The 13,253-nt window shown below is 32.7% G+C and overlaps 1 protein-coding gene across 4 annotated transcripts in view; it reads right to left on the reverse strand.

The window, feature by feature from the left end:
• The window catches only part of PTPN4 (protein tyrosine phosphatase non-receptor type 4), a 152,297-nt gene that overhangs the window by 125,754 nt on the left and 13,290 nt on the right, over window positions 1-13,253 (reverse strand). For 3 of the 4 annotated variants that reach the window (XR_004319755.1, XM_032479295.1, XM_032479296.1), the window contains exon 2: window positions 967-1,121. Coding sequence is in view for 2 of the 4 variants with exons in the window: in XM_032479295.1 (XP_032335186.1) it covers window positions 967-1,104 (138 nt within the window). In the remaining 2 variants the exon portion in view is untranslated. Of the gene's footprint in view, window positions 1-966; window positions 1,122-13,253 lie in introns of those variants that run through there. The other variant, XM_014565013.2, reaches the window with a different exon arrangement.

Genomic DNA, 13,253 nt, shown 5'->3' on the forward strand with positions numbered 1-13,253 from the left:
GTGTGATAATGATACAGTGGTACTTTTTGAGACGCTTAGGCTGCTGAAACACAAGTGAAATATACCACCTACCTTCAGGTTTGGAAAATACACACAGATAAAAAGAAAGATACAGGAAATGAGCAAAATGTTAACAACAGGTCACTCTAGGAAAAGGGTAGGTGGGTATTCATTATACTATCCTTTCACTTTTTTGTAGGTTTGAAATCTTTTAAATAAAAAAGAGGAAGGTACCCCTGTATATATCAAAACATGTATAAGAATGTTCACAGCACTATTACTGATAAAGAGCCTGAAGTGGAAACAATCCAAATATACATGAAAAGTACACTGGCAAATAAATGGATAAGTAAATTATGGTATAATCATACAAGAGAGTACTAGCAATGAAAATGAACCAGCTACTGTTAACACACCACAGAGGGGAAACTCACAAATAATGCTGAGTAAATAAAGCTAGACACACAAATAGGATGAACAAATATTTATTGAATAAATATCTCAGATAAGACTCAATAAGATCAAGGTTGTTAATTATCTTTGTTTTTTTCCTTGTTCTTTTTTACTTTTTTATTATTTTTTTCAACTGAAGTATAGTTAAGGCTGTTAATATCTTTGTTTAACAAAAATTTTCTTCACAGACAACAAAATCACAATGGAAATGTAAAAATTATTTACAAGAACAAATTCCTTTTAAGCACCCTCAAGCACATTTATTAAAAACACCCATATACTGTTGATCTGCTCCACTAATAATGCACTGCCAGCCTGTCAACTTCTTAAAAGCCCCAGTTTGAACTAGAATGTGAATTTGACAGTTCCAAACCCATACTAACAAGACTTTTCTCATTGAATAGGTTTTACAAACTGTACTACAATTAAACAATCTTAGTTCTAAAATTTAATCTATATTCAGACTTACAACCAGAGGTTATTATTTTTTTTTTTAAGACATAAAATACTTACATTAACTTTGAAAGCCTGTACAGTGTTATCCAGAAGAAGGATGTTGCAAACCACCTCTGTATGCTGTCTGTCTCGGGCCAACTCTGATGCTCGGACATTGTAGGTTCTGCCAGCAGGCAATCGGAAACGAGAGGTCATTACTGTCCACACAAGGTCTAAGTTGAAAAAAAAAAAAGTTAACTAAATAAGAGGATAGTTGAAGATACACGGTTATTTATATTAAAAAATACAAAGTTATTATATATATTTTCAACTAACACTTTGGTAAAAAGCAGTTACAAATTTTTAAACACCGGGATAAGAATTATAGGTATAAAAGAAGGTGTCAGATATAGTTCATCATCTAAACTAGAATTACAGTTGCCTGGAAGAGGAGCTTTATTTTGAACTCTCCATTGAGAAGACAACACACAAATTGTTGATGAAATGGTATTTCAATTCAAAAAATATAAATTTGGGAGTAGCCAAAAAGGAGGAAGGAAAATATGCTGCCTCAGGAAACTGGACATTACTCATTGATGCAAGGATTTAAAAAAAACACTGTAAAATTGCAACTTTGAAGAGCCTTTCCTTTTATTCAGCTTAAGATTTAGGGGAAACATAGGAGTTCATTAGTTTTTTTAATGTAACTATATCCTTCATTTTAACTATCCTCAAGTTCAAACTAATTCTAATAGAACTATTCTTACTATTCCTAAGAAAACAAAACAAAATAGAAAACTTAAGACTACAGGTCTTTACTTCTCAATTTTTTAACCTAAGAGGGAAAAAAGACATTGCTTATAAAAGAACAGATATCACATCGTTATCTGCAACACTTAATGTTAAAAGACAATGAAGATGTAGCTTCAAAGTTCTGAAAGAAAATGATTTGAAACAGAACTATATTCTGCCCAAATTAGCATTTACATGAAAGAATAAAGCTAAAGACATTTTCAGACATTCAAAGTTTAAAATTCATAAAACTTCTCTCTTAAAAGATATTTGGATAAAAGAAACAAACTACACTACAAACACAGTTATACAGAATTTTTAAACATGAGTAAGCTATAAGTACTAAGAAATTTCTATAATGAATAAGTAAAAATTAACAATAAAAAGAAATAGCAATTCAAATTAGTGGTATTCAAAATTGTAACTGATACCGTATTGTTCATGTTAAAAGGATTAGAGCTAAGAGTAAAAGTCAATGTTACAGAAGTATAAAAACTACATAGAAGAAAACAGCTTTAGCATGTTGACAAAGAGGGGCTATTCGAGTAAAATTCACCAATTAAAAGACAGTGACTGGCAGTTTCCAGTTCCACATGAAAAGAGTTCAGAAATCCCTACTCCATCTTAACAAGTAGAAGAAAAACAGAACAGACTGGAAAATCAGCAACTCTTCTTGGATCCAAAAGAGAGGACACAGGGCAAACTGCTGTCCCAGAAATTGGAGAGACAGGTGAAAATGAATGAGTCACAGCTATGGGAGTAGAGACTCAGAAGCAGAAACTGCCATGGGAAACAGTGCATGAGTAGGAAAGCCTGAATCCAAATAATGACTTGAGGGAGGTTCAATGTGGACAATTTCAAGTTCAAAACTCCAGAATGGCCCAGTGATAGCGGGACTCACACAAGCAGGTAGACCTCACACTGGCTGGAACCAGAGGTTAATGATTAGGATTTCTAAAACATCACCCTGTTCCACACCACCAAACAATCAGAAGAATGTCATGCACCCTGCAGTCCTCACCCCAAATGTTCCCTGAAAACCACTGGGGAGTTCAGGTCTTCTGAGCATAAGCCACCATACTCCTTGGCTCTGCAATAAAAACTGTACTTTCCTTCATCACAACCCAGTGTTAGTAATTTGACTTTGCTGCATGGTGGGCAAGCAGACCCAAGTTCAGTTTGATAATGATATTCTAATAATTTCGTATGGTATGTAAACGAGAAAAATATAGAACCACTATGTTGTATACCTGAAACTAATACTGTACGTCAACTATATTTCAATTCCAAAATAAAAAAAGTCACTACTTTTACAGACCAGGAAACCTAAACATGGTTTTCCTAAATACAGAATACCAAACCAAAAAAGAATAAGACAGTAGGACATTATAACTAACATATGTAAATGGTCTTAATACAATAAAATACACTTACACTCTACTCTCAAATTCTCACATTCCTTATGCTTATGTTCATGAATAAAAATATTTCTTTCTAGACAGTGGCAGTTTTTGTGTATTTTTCAAAATTACACAAAACTTTATATACAACCTCAAGTAACTATTATTGCTAAAACGCTCTTCTCAGTCTCAAGACTCTCAGACATAGGAAACTATCCTTCAGGAAGCTATCACATTGAACTTCCTCAACAAAGATTAAGTATTATAAATATTTTAAATAAAATAAACCACAACAACAGAACTAAAAGAACAATTATCACACCAAATAGAGAAATAAATAAAAACATAGAAATTACTTTTTAAATAAGCAAATCAGAATTCTGTAGTTAAAAAGATAATTGAAAATTTTAAAAGTAGAAAGGCTTAACAACAGATTTGAGCTAATGTAAGAAAAAATTAGCAAACCTGAAGATAAGTCAATTGAGAATATGCAGCTTGAGGAAAGCAAAGAATAAAAGAATAAAGGAAAATGAACAGTCTCAGACCTAAAAGACACCATCAAGCATACCAACATATTCATAACGGAAGTTTCAGAGAGTCAACAAAAAAGGAGGCAGAGAGAATTCAAAGAAATAAGGGCATATATATCCTCAAATTTGATTTTTTAAAAACTCTCATCCAAGAAACCAAATAACTTTCAAAAAACATAAACTCAAAGAGATCCACAAATAGATATATCATAGTCAAACAGTTGCAAGCCAAAGAAAAAGAAAATCTTGAAAGCAGCAAGGGAAGAGTGACTCATCACCTACAAATGATGCTCAATTACATTAACAGACCATATCTAATTAGGAAACTTGAAGGTCAGAAGGCGGATGATGACACATTCGAATTACTAATAGAAAATAACTGTCAACAAGAATTTAATATCTAGCAAAACAATACTTAAAGGAGAATTTAAGATATTCCCAGTTAAACAAAAACTAAAAGAATTTGTCACTAGCAGATCTGTCCTGAAAAAAAAACAAAACATTAAAGATATAATGAAAATATATTAGATGTTAACTAAAATCCACAAGAAGGAATAAAGACTACCAATAAAGGTAACTACATGGCCAAATGTAAACAACAGTATAAATTAGTTTTGTATTTGTAACTCCTTTTTTCCTCTGACAAATGCAGGAAGCAATATTTGTAGCACCGTGTTGATGGGCTTATACTGTATAAAGAAATGGGCTATATGACAATAGTACAAAAGAAGGAGAAGGGAAAGTGAACTATAGGAGGAGCAAAGTTTCATACTATTGAAATCAAGCTTCTATTATCCCTAACTTCTAAATCCCCAAGGAAACAACAGTTAACTCTTTAACAACATGGGTCTGAATCTTGCACATCCACTTAACACAAATATTTTTCAGTAAATATACAGTTGCCCCTCCATATTCACAGATGCAAAACTCCAACTGTAAGGAACTTGAGCATCTGTGGACTTCAGTATTTATAGGGGGTCCTGAAACAAATCACCCACAGATGCTGAGGAACAACTATTCTAAGAAATAAACTCAAAATAATAGGGTAAAATAAACAACAGAATTAAAATTACAGCTAGAACATACTATTTAAGATGAAAGCTCTGATGGAGGAACAGAGAAAAAAGAGGACAAAAGACATAAGAAAACTAGCAAAATGGCATTACCTTATCAATAATAACATTAAATATAAGTGGACTAGAAACTCAAATCAAATACACTGGGAGAATGGATTTTTTTTTATGCTGTTCCATTTATATGCTCTCTATAAAAGACACATTTCAGATTTAAAGACACAAACAAATTGAATGTAAAAGAATGTAAAAAGATACACTACAAAAACAGTAACTAGAGAGAGCTAGAATAACTGTACTAAGATCAGTCTGGTTGGAACTAATAAACAAATTTCAGCAAAGTTTTAGGATACAAACTTAACTCACAAAAATCAGTGGATTACCATACACTGGCAATTAATGATCCAAAAAGGAACTTAGGAAAATAAATCTACTTACAATATCAAAAATAATAAAATACTTAGAAATAAATCTCACTAAGGAGGCAGAAGACTGGTATACTCAAAACTACACACACACACACACACACACACACACACACACAGAAACACTATGCTGTATCCTGGAAATTAACAAAACATTGTGAATTGACTATACTTCAATTAAAAAAAAAAACTCATCTATATAATGCTTACAAAAGACTCACTTCAGAGCTAAAGACATACAGAGACTGAAAGAGAGGGATGGAAAAAGATATTCCATGCAAGTACTCATACCAGACAAACTAGACTTTAAAATAAAGCCTATAAAAAAAAAATGAAGAAGGGCATTATATAATGATTAAGGGATCAATACAAGAGAATATAACATTTGTTAACATACATGTACTTAATATAAGACACCTATAATGTATAAAGCAAATATTAACAGGTATAAAGGGAGAAATTGACAATAATACAGTAACAGTAGGAGACTTCAACACCCCACTTACATTAATGGACAGATCATCTAGAAAGAAAATCAATAAGGAAACAGTGGTCTTAAAAGACACATTAGACCATCTGGACTTAACAGATCTCCACAGGACATTCCACCCAAAACAATAGAATACACATTATTTTCAAGTGCTCATGGAACATTCTCCACAATAAATCACATGCTAAGCCAAAAATAAGTCTCAACAAATTTAAAAGAACAGAAATTATATCAAAAAAATTTTGACCAACATGGGATGAAACTAGAAATCAATTACGGGGAGGGGATGAGAAAACACAAAAGCATGGATATTAAACAGCATGCTACTAAAAAACCACTTGGTCAAAGGAGAAATCAGAAAATACCTCCAGACAAATGAAAATCAAAACACAACTTTCCAAAATCAATGGTACACAGCAAAAGCAGTTCTAAGAAGAACTTTAGAGCAATACAGGCCTACCTCAGGAAACAAAAAATATCTCAAATAAATATCTAAAGGAATTAGGGAAAAAAAGCCCAGAATCAGAAGATGGAAGGAAATAATAAAGATCACAGGAAATAAATGAATGGAGGCAAAAAAAGAAACCAATAGAAAAGATCAATGGAACCAAGAGCTGGTTTTTTGATAAGATAAACAAAATTGAAAAGCCTTTAGACAGGTTCATCAAGAAAAAAAGCCTAAAGTTAAAAATGAAAGAGGAGAAATTACAACCAATATCATTGAGATATAATAAACTATAAGAAAATACTATGAACAGTTGTATGCCAACAAATTGGACAACCTAGAAGAAATGGATAAATTTCTAGAAACATACAATCCTCCAAGGCTGTATCAATTCGAACATACCAATCACTAGTAGTAAAATTGAATTAATAATTCAAAAACTCCAGCAAAAAAAAAAAAAAAAAAAAAAAAAGCCCAAGGACTGAATGGCTTCAGAGAGGAATCCTACCAAACATATAAAGAACAGCTAATATGCATCCATCTCAAACTATTCCAAAGAACTGAAGAGGAGGGAACACTCCCAAATTCATTCCAAGAGGACACCATTACTCTGATACCAAATCCAGCTGAAGAAACTACAAAAAAGGAAAATTACAGGCCAATATCTCTGGTGAATATAGATGCAAAAATCCTCAACAAATTATTAGCAAACTAAATTCAACAATATGCAAAAAAGATCATCATGATCACCATGTACACCATGATCAGGTGAGATTTACTCCAGGGATGAAAGGATGGTTCAATATCCATAAATCAATCAATGTTAATACACCACAATAAAAGAAAGGATAAAAATCACATGATCATCTCAGTAGACACAGAACATTTGACAATATTCAACATCTATTCATGATAAAAACTCTAATTAAAGTTGGTATAGGGGGAACATACCTCAACATAATGGCTATTTATGACAAACTCACATCTAACATACTCAGTGTTGAAAAGCTGAAAGCTTTTTCTCTAAAATCAGGAACAATATGAGGACGCATACTCTCGCCACTTCTATTTAACACAGTATCAGAAGCCCTAGTCACAGCAATCAGATATGAAAAAGAAATAAAAGGCATCTAAATCAGAAGAGAAGTAAAACTGTCACTACTTGCAGATGGCATGAGGCTGTATATAGAAAACCGTAAAGTTTCCTGAAAAAACTATTAGAACTAATAAATGAATTTGATAAATTTGGAGGATACAAGATTAATATACTTAAGTCCGTTGCTTTTCTGTATACTAATAATGAACTATTAGAAAGAAAAAGCAAGAAAACAATCCCATTTAAAACTACATCAGAAAGAACAAAGTACCTAGGAATAAACTTAACTCAGGAGATTAAGGACCTATACTCTGATAACCATAAAGCACTGATGAAGGAAAATGAAGATGATAAAAAGCAGTGAAAGATATCCCATGTTCATGGATTGGAAGAATTAATGTTCTTAAAATGTCCATCCTACCAAAAGCAATCTACAGATTTAATGCACTCCCCATCAAAATACCCATGAAATTCACAGAACTACAAGAAATAATACTAAAATTTATATGGAACCACAAAAGACCCCAAATAGCCAAAGCAATCTTGAGAAAAGCTGGAGGCATCACACTCCCTTATTTCTACCTATACTACAGTAATCAAGAGTATGGTACTGGCACAAAAATAGACATATAGATCAATGGAACAATAGAGTCCAGAAATAAACCCACACATTTATGGTCAATTAATCAAAAACATACAGTGGGGAAAAGACAGTATCTTCAGTAAGCGGTACTAGGAAAACTAGACAGCTACATGTAAAAGAATGAAATTAGAACATTTTCTCACATCATATACAAAAATAAACTAAAAATGGATTAAAGACCTAAATGTAAGACCTGAAACCATAAAACTCTTATGTCAAAGAATGTTTCATCTATGTTCTCTTCTAAATGATAACAGAATTTTTTTTATCTGTCTCCTAAGGCAAAACAAAAACAAAAACAAAAACTAAACAATTGGGACCTAATTAAATTTAAAAGCTTTTGCACAGCAAAGGAAACCATTAACAAAACGAAAAGACAGTCTACTAAATAGAAGAAAATATTTCCAAATGATATAACCAGTAAGGAGTTAATATCCAAAATATAGAAACAATTCATACAACTCATTATCAAAAAATAAATAAACCAGATTTTAACATAAGCAGAAGGCCGGAACAAACATTTTTCCAAAGAAGACATACAGATGGCCAACAGACACATAAAAAGATGTTCAGTATTGCCAATCATCAGAGAAATGCAAATTAAAACCACAATGACTTATCACCTCACACCTGTCAGAATGGCTATCATCATAAAGACCACAAATAACAAATGTTTACAAGGATGTGGAGAAAAGGGAACTCTTTTACACTGTTGGTGGGAATGCAAATTGGTGCAGTCACTATGGAGAACAGTTTGGAGTTTCCTTAAAACAGTAAAAATAGAACTACCATATGATCCAGCAATCCCACTCCTGGGTATATATTCAAGAAAACAAAAACACTAATTTGAAAAGATACATGAACCCCAATGTTCACAGCAGCACTACTTACAATAGCCAAGTCATGGAAGCAACTCAAATGATCATCAACAAAGAATGGATTAAGAAGATATACTATATACATACAATGGAATATTACTTAGCCATAAAAAAGAATGAAATACTGACATCTGCAGCAACATGGATGGACCTACAGAACATTATCCTTAGTGAAGTAAGTCAGAGAAAGACAAATATTGTATGATATCACTTATATGTGGAAACTAAATAATAATACAAATGAACGTACATTCAAAACAGAAACAGACTTGCAGATATAGAAACCAAACTTGTGGTTAACAAAGGGGAGAGGGAAGGGGCAAGGGACAAACTAGGGATATGCGATTAAAAGACACCTATCATTATATGTAAAATAGATAAGCAACAAGGATATACTGTATAGCACAGGAAATTACACCCATTTTCTCATAATAACCTATAATGGAATATAACCTGCAAAGACACTGAATCATTATGCTGTAAACCTGAAACTAACACAATATTGTAAACCAATTACACATCAATTTAAAAATTCAAAAAAAATTTTAATTTATATATATTTGCTATCTCTGTCCACTGTTAGGGCCTAGAAGCAAAAACATTCCAATATACTGAACATACATAATGCCCTATATACTGCTCCACACTAAAGAAATCAGGACTCCTTGGGAGAAATGGCTGATTCCAGAGCTGGGGCAAGGAAAACACAAGGTGAGGCTGGTAAGTAAGGAAGTCTTCAAAATCTGATGTGAACAAATCAAAAAACATGAGAGGTAGTTTAAAGGGGCTCACATCAGTCAAATGTGGCAATTTAAGTTTCAAAATAAATAATAACAAGAATAGATAAAACTTTGAATAAAACAAGAATCCACAGGTATAAACTGATCCTAATTCTTTAAAGTGAGGCAGGGGAGTAACACTTCTCTGTAGAATAAAGTCAAATGATAAATGTAAAGAAATAACACCAATAGAAAATTGCCATTTTATAAATACCAAAACTGATTCAGGCAAGAATCATCAATGAATGCTAAAATCTGGGTAAAGTTTATTGGCGAACAAGATATACATATAATTTCATAAGTATTTTCCCACTCATTACTTATTTATTACAAAGGGGAAAAGGTACCATTACAATGGAGACATGGTGCCTGTCACAGGCACTATGATGTTAGTCATATATTGATAAGACAATATATATATACCTATACAATATTTTGCCAAAAAATGTTTAACCTAAATCTAATTATGAAAAAAAAATCTTAAATCAGACAAATCCAAATTGAGGGACACTCTACAAAACAACTGGCCTGGAATCTTCAAAAATGTGAGGGGGATGAGGAAGAAGGAAGAGATATTGAAGAAGGCTGGGGATGTGGTATAAATTAAGAGACATAACAACCAAATGTAATGTGTAGTCCTTGATCCAATCACGAATCATATAAATATAAAATGGAACTTGTTTGTACAATTGGAGAAATATGGAATGTATTTCAGATTACAGTACTGATAAATTTCCTGAGTGTGACTGTATGGCTATAGAGAGAATCTGTTTATTCCTAGAAGATGTGTCCATCCTGAAGCAGTTACACTTATGATCATGATGCCTACAACCTTCAAACAGCTCAGAAACTTTAAATGTATATACAGAAAGATAAAGTAGCAAAATGTTAGCAATTGGTGAATCTATATGAAGGGTACATGGGTGTTCAATATACTACTCTTGCTACTTTTCCATAGGTTTGAAATTTTTTTAAAAAGTGTGAGGAAAGAGTTAAAAAAAAATTCCTTTCAAATTCTGTTTTCACACTTAAGAAAAGAAACAGACAAAACTTTTGTTATTCAAAATTATGAAGCAATTAACCAACACAAAAAGTTTTCTAGAGAGTTGACAATCCTTTACACTTACCATTCTATATGGAACGTTCTCCAATGAACCATCTGCTTTGCTACAATCTTAATTTCTTACAGAATGCTTTGGATGTGACCATAAATCAAAATGTTGGTATTGTAAGATGTTGCACCGAATAACTTAGCTTACTGTTTTAACATTATATTCAGTGAAGGCTCCCTCAACCCTTCTGATCTGAACTTGACAATATAAAACTGAATGGGCCAGATTCTGTTAGGACAGTGCTATCAAAACTATGAGCCATAACACTGACACCCTGTAGAAGGGAGAAAAATCAAATGTACCATTAGTTTTGATCTAAAATTTCTCTCTATATTTAATATACCCCAAACATTTATATATTATGTGTATATTATTAACATCTATCATATATATATATATATAATGCAATAACTTATGCAAGAAACTTCTTATTTAAGAAATGGTATAGTACAACAGAAAGTATCCCAGAGAATTATGTACAAACCAGCCACCTAAGCCATGAATGCGTAAGCATTAGACATGTACGCTGATTCACTGACATACATGCAGCATTTTCCAAATGTATTTTGTATATCCTCTATTCAACTTCTACTGATCTGTTAACTGAATGCTGAATTATAATGCCAAAATAAATATGACATTCATTGTGAACTATGGACTAAACACAGGACCTTAATTTGAATGATTTCTTGCAACAAATTTACTTACTTTAGGATTTTCCTTTTTTGCTACCTAATTATTTTACAGCTGATAATTTTCTATTTACACATCATAGCATTTAAAGTACTACTTGTCTGTGTGTGCGTGTTTGTGAGAGAAAGATACAGAACCCAACCTACTAAGGCCCACAGAGAGTTCCCTAATCCTGTGCCCTCAATACGCTGTTTACTCATGTAAACATGTCAACAGCTCCTAGTTGCTAGTCACAGCACTAGATGCTAGAGACATGAATAAGTACACATCTAGATCTCTGCCCTCAATGAGCTAACAGTCTAGTTGGAGAAAGAGACTTTAAATAACGCAGTGAAACAGTGTACTAAAAAAGATAAAAACAAACTGTTTCAGTGAGTCAAAGAACTGCTGTCTCTTCCTCCTGTCTACAGTCATTACCTAAGCACGAGTTCTTTCAGCAGCTCCTGGTTCTTTCCGTCTCTTTCCCTCCTCACTTTCTAAACTTCTGATCTAGTCTCCTCCATACGAGACTCCAACAACAACTTCATAAGCACCGCCAGCCAATGAAAAAAATTTTTTTCTTATCTAAAAAGGACCAGCTCTGTAGAATATATCTTTTGGGCTTTGGTGTGACTGTCTTATTCAGCAAAAACTATTTTCTTATTACTGAGGGGTTTAGTGTAGAGCATTTTTAGGTGGGAAAAAGAAAAAAAAAATGCTGGCCTCTAGAGTTTTTATCCTTTCTTTAGAAAGCAACTGTATCATATATGCAGAGATTTCTTCATAACTGAACACAAACAATAGTTTTTATAGCATCTAAATGTTTAATGAAATGTTTCAAGCTATAATTTGAAACTCATTGTCTATGAAATCAAGTTAGTAGATCAAAAACCAATCCTTTTTTAACAAAATACAATAGAGTAAAATAGAAGCTATCAAGAGTATGATGTAAGAGGTACCTCTTAATTGGGGTCAAGTTTAAATAGCGGGAAAGCTACTGACTTTACATTTGCTCATAATCCCATCCAATCCTATTTATTACCTCAAATATGTTTTCATGAGTCCTTACGTCTTTTGTAAAGAACTAATTATCAGTCTTTCACTAAGTTAGAAACTGAAAGAGAAGGGGTTCTGCAAAAAGCCCAAAACTATAAAAATACAAACCATTAGTATATATGGAAAGCAATGCTACTTAATAGATAAGACTGTGGGCTCAGGAATCAGACTATTTTAAGGTTCAAATCCTTATTACCTTTATGACCTTAGAGAGTTACCAAGCCACTCTGTGCCTCCGTTTCTACTTTCATCCATAAAGTGAATTGTTGTAAGGATTAAATGAGATAATACAGAAGACGTCTTTAGCACAGTGCCTGACACATAAAAGTGTTAGCCGTATTATTATCATATGCTCTCTAAATATTCAAAACAGACTTTTAAAAAATCTGGAAATACCCACTTTGCTTTTATTAAAATATTCTAGCTACACCAGAATTAAAATAGTATTATTAAAAGCCTCAGAAAGCAGAGAATTTCCAAGAAACAACAGTAATGCAGTTAGATGGAAAACAATTCATCAGAGGAACAGCAACAATTATAGCTGGAAAGATCTTTGGGATTGTATTGTGGAGGAGTCTGAATTAATTTGGGCAAAAGTCACGTAGTCTAGGGGTCAGCAAACTGGCCCACAGGCCAAATCTGCTCACTGTCTGTGTTTGGGCCATGAATTAACGATGGTTTTTATAGATGAACATTCTCAACTGACCTGATGCTAGGGAACACTAACTTTGAACCCCACTTAAGGGAAATGTTATCCCATAAAAAATAATTCTATTCTTCTCATTTGTAGACCAATATTACAAAATATCATATTCAATTATATTCTGATTTCATCAATAAAAACTTGTGAAAACTAAAAAATAAAAGATGAGTTTATATGTCAGACAACTAACGTTCCTCTTTACTTTCCCTAAACCTTTCCCCTGCTCAAAGTATCTACTGATTGTCTCATAATGTGCCAGACAGAAGCAACA

Source organism: Camelus ferus, chromosome 5, assembly GCF_009834535.1.
Source record: "Camelus ferus isolate YT-003-E chromosome 5, BCGSAC_Cfer_1.0, whole genome shotgun sequence".
In the NCBI taxonomy this organism is placed as follows: domain Eukaryota; kingdom Metazoa; phylum Chordata; class Mammalia; order Artiodactyla; family Camelidae; genus Camelus; species Camelus ferus.